The 20,482-nt window shown below is 38.1% G+C and overlaps 1 protein-coding gene across 1 annotated transcript; it reads right to left on the bottom strand.

The window, feature by feature from the left end:
• Nucleotides 1–848: 848 nt before the first annotated feature.
• LOC129005579 (U1 small nuclear ribonucleoprotein C-like) lies at nucleotides 849–20,082 on the bottom strand. Its single transcript, XM_054434495.1, has 2 exons — nucleotides 19,327–20,082; nucleotides 849–1,027 (listed from the first exon to the last, which is right to left on the bottom strand). Exons 1-2 carry the CDS (start codon nucleotides 19,815–19,817, stop codon nucleotides 1,024–1,026), a joined length of 495 nt encoding a protein of 164 aa, XP_054290470.1. The 5' UTR covers nucleotides 19,818–20,082; the 3' UTR covers nucleotides 849–1,023.
• Between the last annotated feature and the right edge of the window lie 400 nt (nucleotides 20,083–20,482).

Below are 20,482 nucleotides of genomic sequence, written 5' to 3'. Positions count from 1 at the left end.
GATGCTAGATTTTTTTTCTTTTTCTGAAAAATGCTAGTTATTTACTTATTTTGTCCGAAAAGTGCTAGGCTTGCCACGGGGGCAAAGTCTAGTGTGCGAGAAAAAAAATCAGTAAACAAATTTTCATCTCAAAAGTGCTAAGGAACGATATATTGGGCCTTGATCGTATGAGGAATCGAAAGAAACCATCGCTGTTCGAAACAACAACCGAGTCAACCGTTATGTCCATTTAAACTCACATGATCGAAAGTCGCACCGGCACAATATACGTCGCTTGGCACTTTTCGGATGAAACGGAACGATATATCGTTCCATAGCACTTTTCGGGAAAAAGACTAAAAGACGCACAACAATATATTGTCGCATAGCACTAAAAGCATCAATACAACTAGACATGTCACCCCCATGTTAAATTTGTTGCCAGTTTTTTAAACCAAAATCAAATCAGTGTAGTTGATATGAGCCCCCGACAGATTGTGCTGATCTAAATTGATGATTTCTGTTGAATACTTAGCCTATCTTTTTTTACCAATAATTCAAACTAATGGAATGACTTATTGTGAGCAAAGCAAATGTTGGACCCATCTATCAACTTGGCCAGCAACAAAAAATAAGGTAGAAAATAGAGTTTTAGTCACTAGCGCATTCTGTGACTGGCTCACACAACTAAGTTCTTTTTTAACAAAAAATTGGCTACATCTGGTCCATATAGATGGGACGTCTACTTCAGTATCCAATAGTCATTGGTAATAGCTACTTCCCTATAGGGAAATTCGCTAAAATGGACTTAAAGAATAGTAGACTTTGAAAAAATACCAATTATAAGAAGGTAAAAAAAATACTATAAGTATAGTACAAAACATTTTATTTGACACTGTTACATTAAACACCATTTATTCTAGATAGTAATATTTTAAATATTTACACATGTAAAACACAAATTTATCTTCTTTTGTTAAGAGTTCTTTTCAAATTCTTCTGTTACTGTTCCTTTTCTTTCTGAATAAGCTTGACGTTGTCGTATTAGCTAAAAAAAAAACAAAAAACAATAGAATACTTTCTTTTAACAATTTTAAGAGGAATCTCACAGGTTTCTTCTACAGTCGGGACCACGAAGGTCTGCAGTTGAGGGAGGAGCCCATTTACCACTTGACTTCGAAGGATTAACCTAATTTCAAAGGACTTAAGTTAATTAATACAGTCACAAACCTGTATAAAGCTCGAAGAACTATAATATTTCCTACTTTTGTTTCTGTCATTAACCCTTTGACCACCAAAAGCCTATAGGTATATATGGGCTAAGCTTTGGCAGGGACGGATCCAGGATTTCATTGGTGGGGGGGGGGGGGGCACCAGGGGGTCTAGGGTTTATGGAATACTCCCACCAAAGTTTTTCGGAATGATAGGCAATGAAACCACCATTTTGAGCACTATTTTAGTATTTTAAGTATTTAACTGCCAAAAACTAATATGTTTTTCTGTTTTTCAACTACTTATAGGTATACTTTATTGTGATGTTAGCCTCCGGATTGCCAAATAATAATAAAAAGGTTTAGATACCTACTATTAGGTAATCCATTCAACTGCAGTCGCAACTAGTTTCGGATCCTATTTGGATCCATCATCACTTTACGTAAATTAACTTACATTTGGGCCATACAAATACGTAATGGGCTTTAGGAGGGGGGATATGGCAAGGCGTTACGCTGCGTTATATGTGTTGAAAATGCCTGCCTTTTCTGTTTATTTGTAATAGTCATACAGATGATATGAATGTTGTTTTTACTATCAGCTGTCTGTTTTTGTCCAATATGGTTCCTTGTCATGAAAACATTAATGAGAAATACATTTGATTATTTTATAGTTTAAATTCGTTTTTTCGTCGTAGTTTTGCTTAGATTATCCCTAAACACCTCCACTTGGGAGAATAATTCAAGAGGTTATGGTCGCCAGCATCGTTTTATGTACATAACATTGTTGGGAAATCTAGTCTACTACGTACACGGTAAGAACAATTTATTCTGATGTCATTTTCTGTCTCAAGAGTATTATTTCTTTGGTATATCTTTCGATCGAGTTCGTCCAGCTCTACAAATGGAATACGTGAAAGGTATAAAACCATTGAAAGGAGCAGAAGATTGGCCGACGTGGAAAGATCGAGTGTTGGACGTTCTAGAGTTGTTCGACGCGGTTGATATCGTCGAGGGAAAGAGAGAAAAGCCTACCCTCTCTGAGCCTCCGACTATAGCCGAAAAAGAAGAACTTCAGAAATTCAACAAATCCACGACTCAGGCAAAAATAGTTATTTCTCAGTGCGTTAGTGATGATCTACATCAACGTATTTCCGGAAGATTATCAGCTAAGGAAGCGTGGGACATTTTGATCGAGCAGTTCGATAACAAGGCAGAAGATCAGTTGTTTCGTCAGTGTTTGGATTTCTTCAGTATGGAATGGGATGATACCGAGGATGCCCCAACCGTGCTTTCAAGATTGAAGAATCAAAACCGCGAATTTGCAGCTGGCCTCAAAACACGTAACATCCAAACAGTCGAAGATTTTCTTGAGCTCCTGTTTGTGTCAAAAGTGTTACACATTTTGCCGAAGCGTTTTGAATCGTTCAAGTCTAGCTACTTACTTATGAAGGCAAACGAGAGCAAGAAACTTGAAGATGTTTCATCTGCATTGATCCTTCATGAGCGTAATGTTGCTCCTACGTCAAAAGCTGGTGACATTCTTAGTGCCACAAACAGCGGTGGTCAGAAGAATAGGAAACCAAAAGGTGACACTTCGTGCAAATACTGTTCGGGGAAAGGTCATTGGATTCGCCAGTGTTCTAAATGGAAAGCTGACGGCAAGCCTGCGTATCCAGCTCGAGCTAACGGCATTAGCTCAAAAACAAGTGACACTGATCAGAAGAGAGCGAAGGGCTCGCAAGTTAACGTGACCGACAACCGAAGTGCGCTGATTTCCATCAGCAGTGACATGAATATCGTGACCACGAACGACCAGTGGTGGATCGACAATGGCGCTACGCGGCACATTACGTCAAATCTGAGTTGGTTCACTGAGTACAAACCTTTTCCTGCAAACTCGAACGCAACAGTAAAGGCGGCGGGAAAGGAAGTTATAAAAGCTCTTGGCAGTGGAGTCATTGAAGTAGCGAACTATGAAAATGGAAAACTGGAAACGTTCGCACTCAACGATGTCTGGTATGTTCCTGACGTTTCTAGGAACTTAGTGTCCATTCTCGCAGCTCATGATCGAAACCCTAATAGCAGGTTTGAATCGACTAATACCGAGTGTCGGTTCACTATTAACGAACAAACTGTATTCAAAGGTACTCGAAACTGTGGTGGAACTTTATATCGTGCCTCATTTCACACAATTCAACCGTCTGAGGTTTGCGCTAATGCAGCAGAAGACAATCGCATTCTGCAGTTATATCATGAGCGCTGGGGTCACATGGATAAACGCTACGTCCGATCGAAGCTCGAATCCGAAATGGGTATCAAAGTGCTAGCCAACTACAAGATCTGCGAACCGTGTCAGTTCGGAAAGGCACACCGTCTACCATTCGGAACACGAGAACGACCCTCAGCCCCCGGTGAGTTGTTATCCGGTGATGTTTGCGGCCCGTTTGCCCCATCCTTCGGAGGTCGCCGATACTTGATCGTCATAAAAGACCACTTTTCAAGGTACCGATACTGTTTTGTCGCAAGGGAAAAATCTGCTGTAAAGGAAGCGTTGCGTGAAGTGTTGGCTAAAGCACGCACAATTGGTCATCACGTCAAAGAGTTTCTCAGCGACAACGGTGGTGAGTTTGACAACGCTGAAGTTCGTCAAATTCTCAGAGAATATGGTGTTAACCAACGTCTGACAGCGCCGTATACACCCGAGCAAAATGGTGCTGTAGAGAGAGAGAACAGAACAATCGTCGAAATGGCCCGTACCTTCAAGTATACCAATCCAAATGTGACATTTCCTGCAGCGATCTGGGCTGAACTTGTCATCACTGCTGGCTACGTTTTGAATCGAGTGGGAAAGTCAGTAGCTGCCAACAAATCCCCTTTTGAGCTCTGGTTTGGTCAAAAGCCGAGGATCAAACATCTGCGAGTGGTCAGCTCAAAGTGCTACGTCCATGTTCCTGTTCAGAGGAGGCGAAAAATAGACAAGAAAGCTGTGGTTGGTTACCTGGTTGGATACGATGGCGATGAACGATATCGAATCTACGTCCCAGAGAGAAGAGATATCGTAGTCTCTCGTGACATCGTTTTTCAAGAAATCGTTGGAGACTGTGACAAGAAAGTTGAGTGGCCCATCAAGATTGAGAAAACCAATGACGTCGAAGAAGATTGGCAAGAAGTTGAAGAGACTATTGACGAGCCTAGTTCTCCAGTGAAGGGTAATAATGCGCCTATACCGAATGAAGACCCGTCAAGTAGCAGTGATAGTGAAGATGGAGAGTTATCCAACGATCCTGCAACTCGGCACTCGACTCGGGAAAGAAGGCAACCCGAGTGGCTAAACGATTACGTCTCGTCTAACTTTGCCGAAGTTCTTCTTATTGACGATGAACCTAAGTCGTACACTGAAGCCATCAGTTCAGAAGATAGTGCTGAATGGAAAACAGCAATGGACAAAGAAATGGGGTCCATGCATAAACACGGTGCATGGAAATTGACCGAACTTCCTCCGGGAAAGAAGACTATCAACAACAAGTGGGTCTACCGAATAAAGCGCAATCCTGATGGAAGTGTTGACAAATATCAAGCAAGATTGGTCATCAAAGGATGTGCGCAGAGACCTGGTATTGATTATGCTGAAACCTTCAGCCCGGTTGCTCGTCTGGAGGTCGTTCGATCAATATTGTCCATCGCAGCTGTTGAGAAGATGGTTCTACGGCAGTTTGACGTCTCAACTGCGTTCTTGTACGGAGACGTTGAAGAAGAGATTTTTATGAAGCAGCCTGAAGGATATTCAGATGGGACAAATCGTGTTTGTTGTCTCAAACGCAGCTTATACGGCCTGAAACAGGCACCTCGATGCTGGAATAAACGGTTCGACGACTTCATGAAAGGCTTAGGATTTCGACAGAGCCGTGAAGATCCCTGCGTCTATATTTGTCCTACCCCTGCTGGAAAAATCATCGTTGCACTCTATGTTGATGACGGATTAGTCGCAGCGACTAGTCAGACTGAAGTGGACTTATTTATTGGGCAACTTCGTTCACAATTTGAAATTGTTGCTAAAGAAGTGTCATACTTTCTCGGACTCGAAATTTCTCAAAGTGATGGTGATATATTGGTCTGCCAATCAGCGTATATCAAGAAGATCATTTCTCGATTTAACATGGAAGGATGCAAGCCAGTACTTACTCCCATAGAGAAGCTCACTGCTCAAACACCAGGGAAAGCCTCCGATTTTCCATACCGATCGGCAGTTGGAGCCCTACTTTATGTTGCTCGTGGTACTCGTTTTGACATTGCATTTAGTGTAAGTGTTCTATCACGTCACTTAGAAAATCCTACACAAGATGATGTCACAAGAGCAAAGCGTGTTATACGCTATTTGACCGGCACTGTGGACCACTGTGGACCGGCTAGTGTACCAATCCAAACCTAAAACACGTCTACTGGAGTGCTATAGTGACGCGGACTTTGCTGGTTGTCCAACTACAATGCGTTCAACAAGTGGAGTTATTATTAAATACGCGGGTGCAGCTATCACTTGGCTTAGTCGTCGACAGGAGTTAGTTGCGGACTCAACTTGTGAAGCTGAAATCATTGCAGCTAATCTTGGTTCAAAAGAAACAATCTGGATTGCTCGTTTGTTCAAAGAACTTATAGGATTGTCTGCTGTTCCTATCCTGAAAGTTGACAACGAATCAGCAAGAAAACTCTGTGAAAACCCCGAGTTTCACTTCCGTACAAAACATATTCAGCGGAAGTACCTGTTCATTCGAGACAGGATAAATATAGGTATGCTGACTGTAAAGCACATTGGTTCAGAATATCAACTAGCAGATATACTGACGAAGCCTATACCTCGACCAAGACTTCAAGTTCTGCGAGAAAATCTTGGACTATGCAAATAAGGGAAAGTGTTGAAAATGCCTGCCTTTTCTGTTTATTTGTAATAGTCATACAGATGATATGAATGTTGTTTTTACTATCAGCTGTCTGTTTTTGTCCAATATGGTTCCTTGTCATGAAAACATTAATGAGAAATACATTTGATTATTTTATAGTTTAAATTCGTTTTTTCGTCGTAGTTTTGCTTAGATTATCCCTAAACACCTCCACTTGGGAGAATAATTCAAGAATATGGAGGAGGGGGTTTGGCTAAATGTTACGTAACTCACTCTTAATACAAAAAAAAAAATCAAATTGATATCTAAAATTCTTTTAAACTTTGCCTTTAATGTTTAGTTTCCCTTGAAAATGCAACCTTATTACAATCTCATAAATAAATTTTCTGTGGCAAAATTTATTTCCAAACCCCTGTTTTTACCATTTAAAAATTCGCTAAAATTAAACAGAAGATTTTAGCGAATTTCCCTATAGGGAAGTAGCTATTACCGAGCTACCGAGCTAAGACCTAGGACCGATTTACTTTTTCATTTTGATGTCCCCAGAGGCCAAAAACACCATAGGTTCAAATTTTATTGAGCGGAGCGAGCGAAGCTCTTATACGTCGACTCTTATGCATTTCGTAATACGCAAACTCCTCCTAGACGGCTGAATCGATCGTTTTCAAATTTTGCTTGGTGATAAAGACCATATCGGTGAGTGCCAACATCTATATGGCGTTAAAAGATACTCTCAGGAATCCGCCCCACTGGGTCTCAAAGTTTCAATGTAATCCTCATGGAAGCAGTATTTGACACATAAACAAAGACATATGATCAGCTGTTGACTTTTGAATGCAGTAGATAAGGAAAAAGCTGATAGAATTATTACACAGATATTAGAACAGAAACGGTATGGATCATAAATGTAATCAAATGACGACACTAGCTTGAGGTCCGTGACGTAGGAAGTGGTGAAGGAAGTAGTAAAGGTGAGCAGTCTGGAGTGTGGAAACTGTTTATGACGATTAGATTAAGGTATCTGCATTCCTAAAATTCTATGGGAAGGGAGGAAAACAGGTCCGCGTCGTAGGAAGTGGTGAAGGAAGTAGTCAAGGCGAGCTCTCCAGAGTGTGGTAACTGTTTATGACGATTAGATTAAGGTATCTGCAATAATAAAATGCTATTGGAAGGGAAGGAAACAGGTCCACGACGTAGGAAGTGGTGAAGGAAGTAGTAAAGGTGAGCTGTTCGGGGGATGGGATCTGTTTATGACCATTAGATAAGGGTATTTGCAATCCTATGATGCTATGGGAAGGGAGGGAAACTGGTCCGTGTCGTAGAAAGTGGTGAAGGAAGTAGTAAAGGCAAGCAGTCTGGACTGTGGGGACTGTTTGTGACGATTAGATTAAGGTATCTGCAATCCTAAAATGCTATAAGAAGGGAGGAAAACAGGTCCGCGACGTAGGAAGTGGTGAAGGAAGTAGTCAAGGCGAGTTGTTCGGAGTGTGGGAACTGTTTATGACGATTAGATTAAGGTATCTACAATCCTAAAATGCTATGGGAAGGGAGGAAAACAGGTCCGCGATGTAGGAAGTGGTGAAGGAAGTAGTCAAGGCGAACTGACCGGAGTGTAGGAACTGTTTATGACGATTAGATTAAGGTATCTGCAATCCTAAAATGCTATAGAAAGGGAGGGAAACAGGTCCGTGACGTTGGAAGTGGTGAAGGAAGTAGTCAAGGCGAGCTGTCCGGAGTGTGGGATCTGTTCATGACGATTAGATTTAGGTATCTACAATCCTAAGATGCTATGGGAAGGGAGGAAAACAGGTCCGCGATGTAGGAAGTGGTGAAGGAAGTAGTCAAGGCGAGCTGTCCAGAGTGTGGGATCCGTTTATGGCCAATACATTAAGGTATTTGCAATCCAATGATGCTAAGGGAAGGGAGGGAAACAGTTCCGTGACGTAGGAAGTGGTGAAGGAAGTAGTAAAGGCGAGCAGTCCGGAGTGTGTGAACTTTTTATGACGATTAGATTAAAGGATCTGCAATCCTAAAATGCTATGGGAAGGAAGAAAAATAGGTCCGAGACGTAGGAAGTGGTGAAGGAAGTAGTGAATGTGAGCATAGTGTGAGAACTGTCTGTTGAACATCGCCACAGTGAGAACTGCTTTGATGAGGAGCCCGGGTCGCTCTGCACGAAGACACGCACAAGAGCTACGCATGAAGCACGATTCTGTCAGAATAATTTTAAAATCAGATTTGAAATTTCATCCCTACAAAATACAGGTGGTACAGCAACTGAAAGAGAGGGACTATGGACAAAGAGAAGATTTCGTAGTACGTATGCAGGTGTTGTTTACTGATAATCCTGATGTAATGATGTTAATGAGCGACGAAGCTCACTTCTACTTAAACGGTTCAGTGAACAAACAAAACTTACTATATTTGGCTCCTGAAAATCCATGTAACTTTCATGAAAAACCACTCCACTCTCCAAAAGTAACAGTTTGGTGTGCTGTAGGCCACTTTGGGATAATTGGTCCGTTTTTTTTTTTTTTTTTTTTTGAGGAAAATGGAGTCACAGTGACAGTGAATTCTGCACGCTATGTTCACATGTTGGAAACATATCTCAAGCCACAACTTCGGAGGCGAGGAATAAACGTGAAAAATGTTTACTTCCAACAAGATGGGGCCACAGCGCATACTGCCGCTGCATCGATGCGAGTTGTGAAGAAGATGTTCCCTGGCAAGTTGATTTCACGTTTTGGTGACGTGCCGTGGCCGCCGAGGTCACCAGATTTGTCGCCCTGTGACTATTTCTTATGGGGGTATTTGAAAGCTCGTATCTATGTTCACAAACCACGAACATTATTGCAGCTGAATTTGATTGGACAAGACCTGTTGATGAGAGTGCGTAATGATTTTCTCCAGAGGTTGGAAACCTGTATCCAGGTTAACGGCCATCACATTCATGATATCATCTTTAAGAAATAAACCCAAACTAGGATAAAAGGTTCCATAAAACATATGTTTATTTGAAATGGTATGTTTTCACCAATATATATTCAACAATTAAATAATTTGACTATATAAAATAAGGTTGTACTATTCATTTAAAAAAACGTCCGGTTCCCGGCAGTCACCCTGTACTTACATGCTATTAGAAGGGAAGGAAACAGGTCTATGAAGTAGGAAATGGTGAAGGAAGTAGTAAGGCTAACAGTGCAGAGTGTGGAACTGTCTTTGGCAATTACATTAATATATTTGCAATCCTAAAATGCTATGGGAAGAGAGGAAAACAGGTCCACGACGTAGGGGGTGGTGAAAGAAGTAGCAAAGGTTAGCAGTGTTGAGTGTGGGAATGGATTAATGTATCTGCTATGCTAAAATGCTATAGGAAGAGACTGTAGACTGTAGGTTAAAATGATTACGAAGCACGAATCGATACATTTTCGATACATGCAATCATTTGAAATCGAAATTTACAACAAATTTACAACAGCTGATTTTTACTCCATAGAGGCTATAAACACGATTTTTACTCCCAAAAGAGTAAAAATGCTACTTTAGACCCGCAACGCATGCATTAAAAACGACTGTTTTTACTGCAGTACGACAAAAACAATATAATATGAACCCTTGATGGCTCCGCTCAATTTTGTGGATGCCTCTGCGAACGCCACCTAGTATATGTATAAATATAGATTTATTTATATACTAGCTGTGTGCCCGTTCTATGCACGGGGAGCTTATAGTAGTCAGTTAAAACCTTCTTATATTAAGAACAGCAGTTGGTTTGCATATTTTCAGATGAGCTGGGAAACCTATTATATATAAACCTTCGTAAATACAGTATCTGACAGTTTCAAGCCAAAACAAATGCTTCGCAATTAAATGTCACCCGGATCGTGTTGGTCCATAAGTTAAATCCAATGATTAAACTAAAAAAAGCTTTATAGGCCTAGATCTATGAGGCATAGCCCTAAAGGTAGGCCTATAGTTGAAAGTTACTTTCCACAATGGTTAAAAGTATTCAAAGTACTACCTCAACCTCACCATTTAACACTTTATTCGGGTTGACATTTTCATTATCAAAGGTGCTCTTTTCCTTTTCATGGCACTGAGAAATAAGGACATTAATGCGTTACCAACAGACATACACATAAAAATACATAACTTAATAAGGGAATTTGCTACGTTTTAAGCATAACAAAAGTACATATAAAATTAGAATTTGAAATCTTTGTCAATGTCATCAAATTTTATCATAACAATTTATATTTGCTTGGACCGAAGATGACCTGAAATGCTGTTGAAATGACGGCTTACTATATGAAATGAAGTACTATAGACAATTTAGATTGGTAATTTATAGTAAACATTTCCAAAATAGGCCACAAACTATTGATACATAAACAACGTAAATCGTAAGCAATTCATGATGGTTTGCTGAACAAATGTTTTACTTAAATGAGTTATCCTTTTCTTAGCATAAACTAACGTTTTGGAATCCAAACAGAAAAAGCAAAACTTATACAGTTAAGACATCAATTAAATTGAATACGACTGTATAAATAAGGTGCAACACAAACGATAACTAATTTGTAAATTACCAGTGATGTGTTGGTACGTAAAAATGATTCTTGCTGCTACCAACGGTTCTAAGGATAAGAACCAGTAGGCCTACCAAAAACCAACGTTTACAGTTAAGAATTACGTCCGACCAATTAAATGCGTTACTCAAGTCCCAAGGTTATTGATTTCTTGGTTTTGGATTTTCTCGTAAAAAGTTATCGGCAATCAAAGCTATTTCCCATTAATTGTTTTATTCGTAAACAACTTTTAATATAAACTTATTGGTGACAGTTTGAAAAAAAAAACAACCTTATACAAACAACTTTTTGTTATTTTATAGATTACGTATTCTCTAAACAATGATTGGTATATCTTTTAACATTAGAAGGAAATATGACAAAAATCACACAATGCTGGATTTTTGGACGTTGGTAATTTTATTTCTTAAGGCCGTGTATTCTAGGGAAAAGTACCAGTATCAAGGATCGTCGTCGGAAAAAGGTTGTTATGAATAATTGGGTAGGTGTGCATACCCAGATAAGCTATGGGCCTATTGGCTTTATGGTCCAGCGATTGCATCATACAGTGAGTAGGAACAGAAAGTGACACATTGGAAAAGCGAGTTTAGCATCACCCATAAACCGTAAACCTCTGTTACAATCACCCACTGCAGTTGTGATTTTTTACTTTACACTTTACACAACCGCCATTGAAGCGCCGTCAATGAGTGGAATCCTTGTTTGTAAGCTATTGGCGACGATCATTAATAAATTCAAGTTTCCCAGCCCTACACAACACTGATTCAAGGTCTTCTTTCTGGTCATCAAGACTCAAGAACAATTTTTTACACAAAGAATCTCTGGTTATTGACCTGGATGATGCCTAGTTATTTAATTTCATTTACGGTTACTTGCAATTAATTAAACCCGTTATGTAAGAAAAATGTTTTTAATCTCACTTGGATGGGATTTGCCTTCAAAACGTGATCGGAAATGGAAATGGTTGGGGTATTTGTAAACAACATTTGTAAACATATCAGTGACAGCTAGAAAAAATAATCTTGATCCGAACAGCTGTTCTTTATTTCATAGATCATTATGTGATAAAAATTGGACGAAAACTTGATAAAAATCGTACAAAACTGCATTTTTGAACGTCCGTAATTTTTTTTACTAAGTAGTGAGGCCATATTTTAATGGCTAAAGACACTCTCACCAATTCAGTGAATACATTAAAATGACTTGGATTTTGATAGGTACTCTTGCTTTCCTGGAGAAGATTGCGTAAAATGCCATCTTGAGTCTGAGTGTTACAGACAGACAGACAGACAGAAATTTAGATAAGACTTGTTTCGGCTTCTTTAATGTATAAAACGTAAAAATAACCTAAACATTTATGATTCTGAGCAATGTACAGACAAAACTCGTAATTTTATTTATATGGATATATATTTATATATGTGTCCGTGAACACGACAACTTGAGTAATTTTTGTCCGATTTTGATGAAATTTGGTTTGAAGGTGCAAGGCGGGATAAACTTGAATGGGTTCGGGAACCAGCATGATTGGACCATGGGAACGGCGTTTTCCGGGGGATTCTATAGGGTAAAAATTGGTTTTTCTAGGCCCCCCCATTTTAATCCTGGATCCGCCCCTGCCAAAGCTTAGCCTATATATATACCTACTAGCTGAGTACCCGTCCTTCGTACGAGGTTGGCGTATAATTATACAATGCTGTATTAATTATCCGCTCTGTATTAATTAACTTAAGTCCTTTGAAGTTAGGTTAGATTAGGTACGGTGAGGTAAGGATTAGGTTATAATAAACTGAGTTATTATTTTACGTTACTTCCAGACTTTTCATTGCACAATTGAAATTAGTGGGTTAAACAAAACAAAAAGTGATACAGTACCTAAGCAATGATATAATCTAACTTATGATACAGGTAGGCCAAGTAAGTTATTTTTGTCTATAAAGTAAGTTAATGGCGTAACTTAGCCCTATTGGGATTCAGGAAGTAGGCCTGATAACTGTAAAATTTAGGATTAGGTATAGGGTAACATAAAGTTAAAATTGTACATAAGACACTTAAGTTAACTTAAGTATCCAACAAATAGGTAAATTTCTAGATTTAGGGACACTTAGGATTTTTAAGTAGGCCTACCTACTGCAATTTTGACTCAAATAAGTTACTTAAAATAATGCCTAAAATGCATACGGTAAGTTAGTGCAACTAAAATAAATGCCCACGGGGAAATCATATTTCCTAAAAATCCTAACCTATAGGCCTAGCCTACTATATCTAGGGGACCGGGAGTAATTCTAATCTTCCAAGAGTAGGCCTATATCTATAGTGGGAATAATTGGGTGGGGGAAAAAACGTGTTTTGGTCAATAATTTAAAGGGAAAATAGGTCTAATTTAGAACGTGAGGTGCATGATTATGAGGTGAATAATACAAGATATCAAAATTAATAATTCGCACGAAAGTAGGTAGCCTACCGTATGTATGTATTCAATAAATGCCTTGTAAGCTAGGAGGCTTCTGTTTCTTCAGATGAATGCTCACATAGTTTCACCAGGAAAATAACGTTTCGCAATTGAACAAACATTCCTAGTATTTACCCGTATTTCTCACAACTCCCTACATTGCTGAGAATTTTCTACCTCATCTTCATTTAAGCTTAAGTTATTATTTGTTCAATATTGAGACTCAACATGCTCAAATTTTGTGGCCCAGTCAATTCTCTGGCATCGTTCTTGATGAGAACAATGGATGAACGTAAACTTAGTCAAGTCAGGGCATTGAGCCGCTTTTCCGTTGTCATTCCCCCCTGGGGGGGGGGGAAAGTCCTCCTCTGGGAGGTAGGCCTACTTTAACATGATCCTTTTAAGTAAGTAATAAGTAAAAACTTAGCCTCAGTACATCACAGTACGATAATTAGTGATCTAGGACATAGGCTAATCCTGCATAGCCTCACAACATTAAGCTAAAATCTCCTGTGCCCGTAATCTAGGAATTTACCCCAACAAATACCCTTAACTTAAGTTAGGATTGTTGGCTATGTTAAGCTTGTTCTTTCGTCTATGATTACCAATCGCTCACCACCATACTTACTTACTTTATAGCATACCTAAAATACCCACTTAACTTATGTAGGCCTAACTAATAACCATCTATATTAATAGGCTACATGAAACTTTGTTTAAACAATTAATAAGGCTTTTTTGATTTAACAGATTTAACCCCACATATTATATAGCTTACCAAAATGTTCGTCTATGTGTGTAGATTTGAAAACTGACCTTACATTTTTTTTAAAGTCCCTTGGGCTCTGCCTAGTGGCTTTTAAAGTTCCCATGTTATCCTTATGAAGAATTATAATTTTATGATCAGCTGGATAATTTAATTGATGTTAATATTTTAGTTGCAAATTAAGGAAACGTGTGCTACAAACATTTACTGACTTGGTTAAAATGAAAAATTTACTACCGTATCTAAATTTTGGTTGGCGTACAAATATTAGGCTAAGTTACAATGGAAAAGAGTGAGAAAGCCTGGACAATTTAATATAGCCTACTAAAAAGAAAACTGAATTAACACTGTGCTGCATGAGCAATCATTGAAAGAGCCGATTTGCAAACAATGGAAACATATAGGAAAGTCATAGAACACCACCAAGAAAGAGAAATAAGTTTTTTTTAATTTATAATCGTTATTATGGGAAACCTAATGCGGCTATAAGTGGGAAACATTTGTAGAAACACAGAGGATACGGGTCCCGTAACCGAACGTGGATTAGGCGTCTGGCAGTGATGCCATCGTTTTATGGGGGCCCGGAACACCATTACCACAACTATACGATGTGATGTACAGCCAGTGTTTGTAGTGTAGTGGAGAGCAGTCGGCTGATGAACAAGAGGTAACTAACAGTAGACTCCCTCTTATCTGGAGACCTTTTAACCGGACATCGGTTTAACCAGACTACACTCTGCGGAAATGACATTTCTTTAACCGAACAATTTTTATCAGCACATTGGTTTAACCGGACTAGATTGGCAGGAAGTGGGCAGTACTGAAACGACTGTTCTTGTGGGAAAGATTTGAGACCAGTGATCACGTACGTCTAAGTACAATGCTCTCCTAAATTTAAGTAGAATTTCACAGTAAACAGTCCGTTTTAACAAGTTTTTGGGGACGTCGGTTTAAACGGAAAACCCGTTATCCAGACTGGCCTCGGTCCCGAGGAGTCCGGATAAGAGGGAGTGTACTGTAGCTATTGAATCTTATTGGTGACGACTCTCTTTTTGTCAAAGATTTTGCTTAGAATGCCATTTCTTCTACACTGTACCAGTAAATCTTTTGTTAGAATTTGAGACATTTATAATTTTATTTTATGAACAGAATTTAACCCTAGGAGTGGCAGATCGACAGAAAATGTCGATTTCAAAATAAGCCGCTGGAGTGGCGGGCGACAGAATATGTCGATTTATGTAACGTTTTTTTCAGTTGCATGTTAAGCACATTTAAAGTCGGTGAAATGACATAACTCTTATACCAATGGAAAGATAAGATTCCAAAGTTTCATTTTATTATAAGAATGAACCTTATAACATAAATAGCCTATATCGATCTTAACACCTTGATGTATCAGCAGGTGTTCCGCAAGGTTCCGTTCTCGGACCTTTTTTGTATCTTATATATGTAAATGACTTGTATTGTAATGTTCCAACCTTTTCAGTATTTTATGCGGACGACACAACATTAATGTGTTCAGATTTGGAATTTGATAATGTAAAACAGAACTTGTCTCAAGCTCTTACTTGTGCCAAATCTTGGTTCAAAGCCAACAACTTAATTATAAATGAAGAAAAGACTGAATTGATCTATTTCTCTCTCAAGCAAGTTCCTGATTATGTAAGTAGTGATGTTAAACTTCTGGGGTTCACTTTAGATTCCAAGTTAAGCTGGAAACCACATATTCTTAATTTGTGTAAAAAACTATCTCGTGTAGTTGGCTTGTTACGTAAACTTAAATTGTCTGTAAACCTGGATACTTTGATTACCACTTATTATGGTCTATTTCATTCACTCATTAGTTATGGCATCCGTCTCTGGGGAAATTCCCCCCATGTAACCAAAGTTTTTCGATGGCAGAGAAAAGCCATCAGAGTACTTGCTAACCTTGCCTCTAGAGGTTGTTGTAGAGCTAGTTTTGTAGAACTAAACATTATGACTGTGCCTTCTTTGTATATTTTTAGTAACCTCCTCCATGTAAAACAAAACATCAACTCATTTTCTACACAAGCTTCCTCTCATGTACACTTAACCAGAAATATAAATGATCTGTCCACCCCCCCCCCCCCCCATGTTAGGCTAAGTAAAACCTTGAATTGTCATTTGTATCACAGTTGCAGTTATACAATAAGTTACCACTAGAATTAAGAAATCTCAATTATGTCAAATTTAAGTCAGCCATCTCTGTACTCCTTAAAGCAAATGCCTTTTTCTCTACCAAAGATTTTTTAGATTGTAAAACTTTTGTTTACAAAACGTCTACAAAACGATGACTGTATTATAGTTTAAATTGTATTGACCTTTCCTATTGCAATGTATATTGTTTAACGGAATAAAGAATTGTCTATTGTCAAAAAAAGAATTGTCTATTATAATGAGTTACCTACATTTAAACGAAAAATACACGCAAACTCGCGAACGCCATGTTTTGTTGCGCAATCGTAAAAGATGAGTCATTTCAAAAATAAATAGCAGACGTAATTTTTGTCTCTGACAAAAGCAAGTGGTACTCACTGCAACAAGCATGAAGTAATCTTTTATTCTGTATAAAGTATAACATCATAATACATTCCAACAGCTGATGAACAATTTTTGTAAATAGCCTATTTTTACATATTGTTCATGTGGCGGATCGACATAATATGTCGATTTCTAAATCGCATATACAATGTGAAAAGTACAAAAACGTTGTTTTATTACGCTCTTGTGGACGAAGGACAGTAGAATTCAATGTTGTTAGGCTGGTCACACAAATAGAAGCTTTTGATTTTTCAAAGCTAAAGGAACAGAACACTTGTCATCGTCTAACCTAAAATGGCGGCGTCGTCGTGAGTTTTTGTCCGATAACAAAGAAGACGTTTGGGTTTTATCCCTAATTTTACAGTGTAATGTTCGTTTTAGTTTATTATTTAGTATCAGGCGAAATATTTATGCATTATTTTGCATAAATATTTATACATTTTTGTGATCCAAAATAGGATAAAAAGTTAGTGAAGTTTTGTGGCCAATAACAGCTGATCAGTTGTTTTGTTTACATTTTTGCTTTTGTGAAAACCAAATATTCTATTACTTATCTTATTTAGTTATTCTTATATAGAATGATATTATTGGCTTTAAAAAAACGTATGGTTTTATCATATTGATTTATTAGTAGAGGGCATTTGTGGATCTATCAACGTGTAGTTGAAGAAATTGACGTTTTCCAGCTTTTCCGTATTATTGCTAGTAAATCTAAAAAATAATTATTTTGTGTATATTATGATTTGTCTATGTAGAGGAATAAATTCTGAACAAAATGCTTACAGTATTTTGAATTGTGCAATAAAAAATTACGTTACATGTGACACGTGTTTGCTTTTGAAATAAAATTTTAAAAATTTATAAATTTTCTTTTTTTACCTACTTTTTTCTAAAAATCTACCATTCTAAAATTGGTTTGTATTACCATTTTTTAATTCTACTGACTATTACGAACAAAATGAATATACGGTTCAATAGTTTATCTCTACATAACTTAAGTTACGGTACTAATTTTATACAGATTTTTGAAGAACTCCCTTAAGTTACAAATTCACCAAAATGAGCGTGCCACTCCACGAAGCACATACTGAAAATCGGTCTCGCCACTCCTAGGGTTAACCTTCATTCAAATTTTCATTATCATCAAGTTTGGTCAGTTAGCAGGGCCGGATTTAGCATTTTTGCGCCCCTAGGCCCAAATAATTTTCCGCCCCCTAGTCTGGTCACATTTCTTCAAATCTTTATTAAAAACTATATAATTCCCATAGGCCTAAGTTAACTGCTTGAATAACACTCCTCTTTAAAATCAGAGCAAGTTTTTTTTAAGAATTGACTTGTTTAGCCTTAACAAAATGCCGTCTTAAACACGTTATTTAGCAATTTTATGCTTTTAATAAATGCTCACGTTTGTGGCCGTGGTGGGACTGACTGAAAGAAAAAACTCAACGACCAGGAGCATTCCTGCAAAAAATACATGGCCATTGATTCCAATTCCGGGCCCAAAAAACATGAACTCCATACAGTACGTCATACCATAGATTAAACCTGCTCCTTTAGTAGATTTGTCATCATTTTGGATTAGCTGAAAACAATTCTTGTTATTTTGATTAAGGAGTATGTTTTATCTATGTTTAAACCTAGTTTATCCAAAATAAAACGGTCTAATGATTAAAAATATGTCGTCTCCTGTTTATTTTACTAAAATTACGTCAAAACTAACGTACAGTTTCACCAACATGAACTAGACATAACAAAAAATTTGAATAAACAATGTCATCAGAAGCCGACTTGAGTAATATTTGATATATGGTCGTACTGCATCTAGATTAAATATGCAGAGTGGTTTCCAAAGCAAAACAGAGCAATATTCCGGCTAACCGTACCGACCTTACATAGGTCTGAGGAGAAAATGACAGCATTAAGTACTGATGTTTTGGAGGGTATTGAATTTTTCTAAAATCTAATGCAAACTGAGATTAATATTTTTTCGTTAATTTGAAAGGTAAGGACATCGTTGATTTGATATTCAACACAACTTATTAGCCTATATATTTTAACTTGATCCTGCAGATTGTTGTAAACTAATCAAAAGACTTAACTTTTGAGGTGAGAGTGATGTCTAGCACGCATGCGCCCCTAATCAATCTGACCAATAGTACCGAGCCCGAGCCAGCATGCATACCCCTTGGGCGCTCGTCATCGTCAACATCCCTAGAGCCTACTCCCGTATAACCAATGTTCTTTGACCTTTCCAAATTTTGTAATGAAATTGATGCGTGATTCTGAAAATAGATTAACTTACATTTCCTAACAATTATTTCTTCTTATGAAATTCAGAATCACAATGATTTGGAGTTTTTTTTATCAACTAGGCCTATGACTTTTTATTTTAGGGAGCCTAGGTATAAAAAAATTACTCTCGGCCGTGCGCCCTCTGGGACCATGCGCCCATAGGCCCGGGCCTACCGGGCCTATTGGGAAATCCGGCCCTGTCAGTTAGGTTAGGCTATGACAGTAAGTTAACTGCCGGACATCTAATCCACGTCCGGTTACCGGACGTGTATCCTCTGCCTTGTAGAAAATACTAAAAAACAAGATCAGCTTTTAAAAAATGATAAGATAGGCCTATTTGTACAAGACATGTTGATTAATATCAAACTGTTAAATTATGTACATCGTGAATATTTCCATAATGTTTGAGTTGACAATTTTAGCCATCAGAAATTATGACTGTAGGCCTATTAGTTTTTAAATAATGCCTGTAATACTTTGAAATTGCTTGAATTCGAGAAACAGGTAACTTAACTTACACTAAACTTAGTAGGCCTAATTATTATTCCCTTACTTAATTAGATAGGTAACTTACTTTTTCATTTGCATAGGTTGAATTAAAGGAGGTCGCATAGGGCCCATGGGACCCATTGGCCCCATAGGCATCATTGGTCCCATCATTTGGCCCATAGGCGGTCTTGGCATTCCCATCATTGGTGGCATCGGTCCATGAGGCATCATCATTGGTCCCATACCAGGATGCATTCCAGGAGGACCTGGCATCATTGGGCCTGGACCTGGTTGGGGCGGTCCGGGTGGTCTCATTGGTCCCATAGGTGTCATATTCATATTTGGGGGAGGTATTGCTGCACCTTTAGTGTTGGCAAATGGATTCGAGGCAATCTTACCAGCTTTGAAAGCAGCTGTAGTTGCATCAATAAGATGTTGAGCCTGTTCTTCCATCCACTTCTGGTAGTAAAACTTTACATTATCTTTGTGTTTCCTACCTTGGCAATGGGTTTTCCTCACTGAAGGAGAATCATGAGTAAGATAGGTGTCACAATAATCACAGTAATACTTAGGCATTATGATCTTCACTTGTCTATAAGTTTAGGCCTAACCTAGAATAAAGCACTGAAAGCTTTGACAGCTAAAATTGCTAATGATGTATAATTAAATTATAACTAAAGCTGTAAAAGTTAGTGGCAAATAAGTTCCGAATAAAATAGTCTAATTTTATCTCTTTAATCTCTTAAAAGATTCCCAATATTATTAGTCCTACACTCCTACAACGAACAACACAACAAGGAGCAAGGAGGCCGTGCCACAACACTACAACTACAACAGAGGTTATATTATCTGTGACACTACACATACACAAACACAATACAATATAATTAGACGGAACGAGACGACCGTCGTGAGGTTAGCACTGGCATAGACTAACCAACACAAGTAGACTTCTCATCCCATTGTAAATTTTGAAGCACGTTTTTCGTGTCTAGTTCATGTACGTGACGCAAAGGCGCTAGTGTCAACGAAACTTTGTTTATATTATTTTAGGGTTAATTTCTTGATTTGTGCTTTACTGTTTGGTTGTATAACTAGGGGACAAGTTATTGTTTATGATTAGATCGTATTATTTGGTTAAACGAGGTTTTAAATGGCTGTAATAATGGGAAACAAATTGTAAACAAAACACGACCTCTACAGAAAAACGGACAGAACTAACAATAAAATTGGCTTCAGCT

The sequence above is a fragment of the Macrosteles quadrilineatus genome, unplaced genomic scaffold (assembly GCF_028750875.1).
Source record: "Macrosteles quadrilineatus isolate MER2022 unplaced genomic scaffold, UCM_ALF_1.0 Scaffold_1__1_contigs__length_201487025, whole genome shotgun sequence".
Taxonomy (NCBI): Eukaryota; Metazoa; Arthropoda; class Insecta; order Hemiptera; family Cicadellidae; genus Macrosteles; species Macrosteles quadrilineatus.
This window is presented reverse-complemented; position numbering and strand designations above follow the sequence as displayed.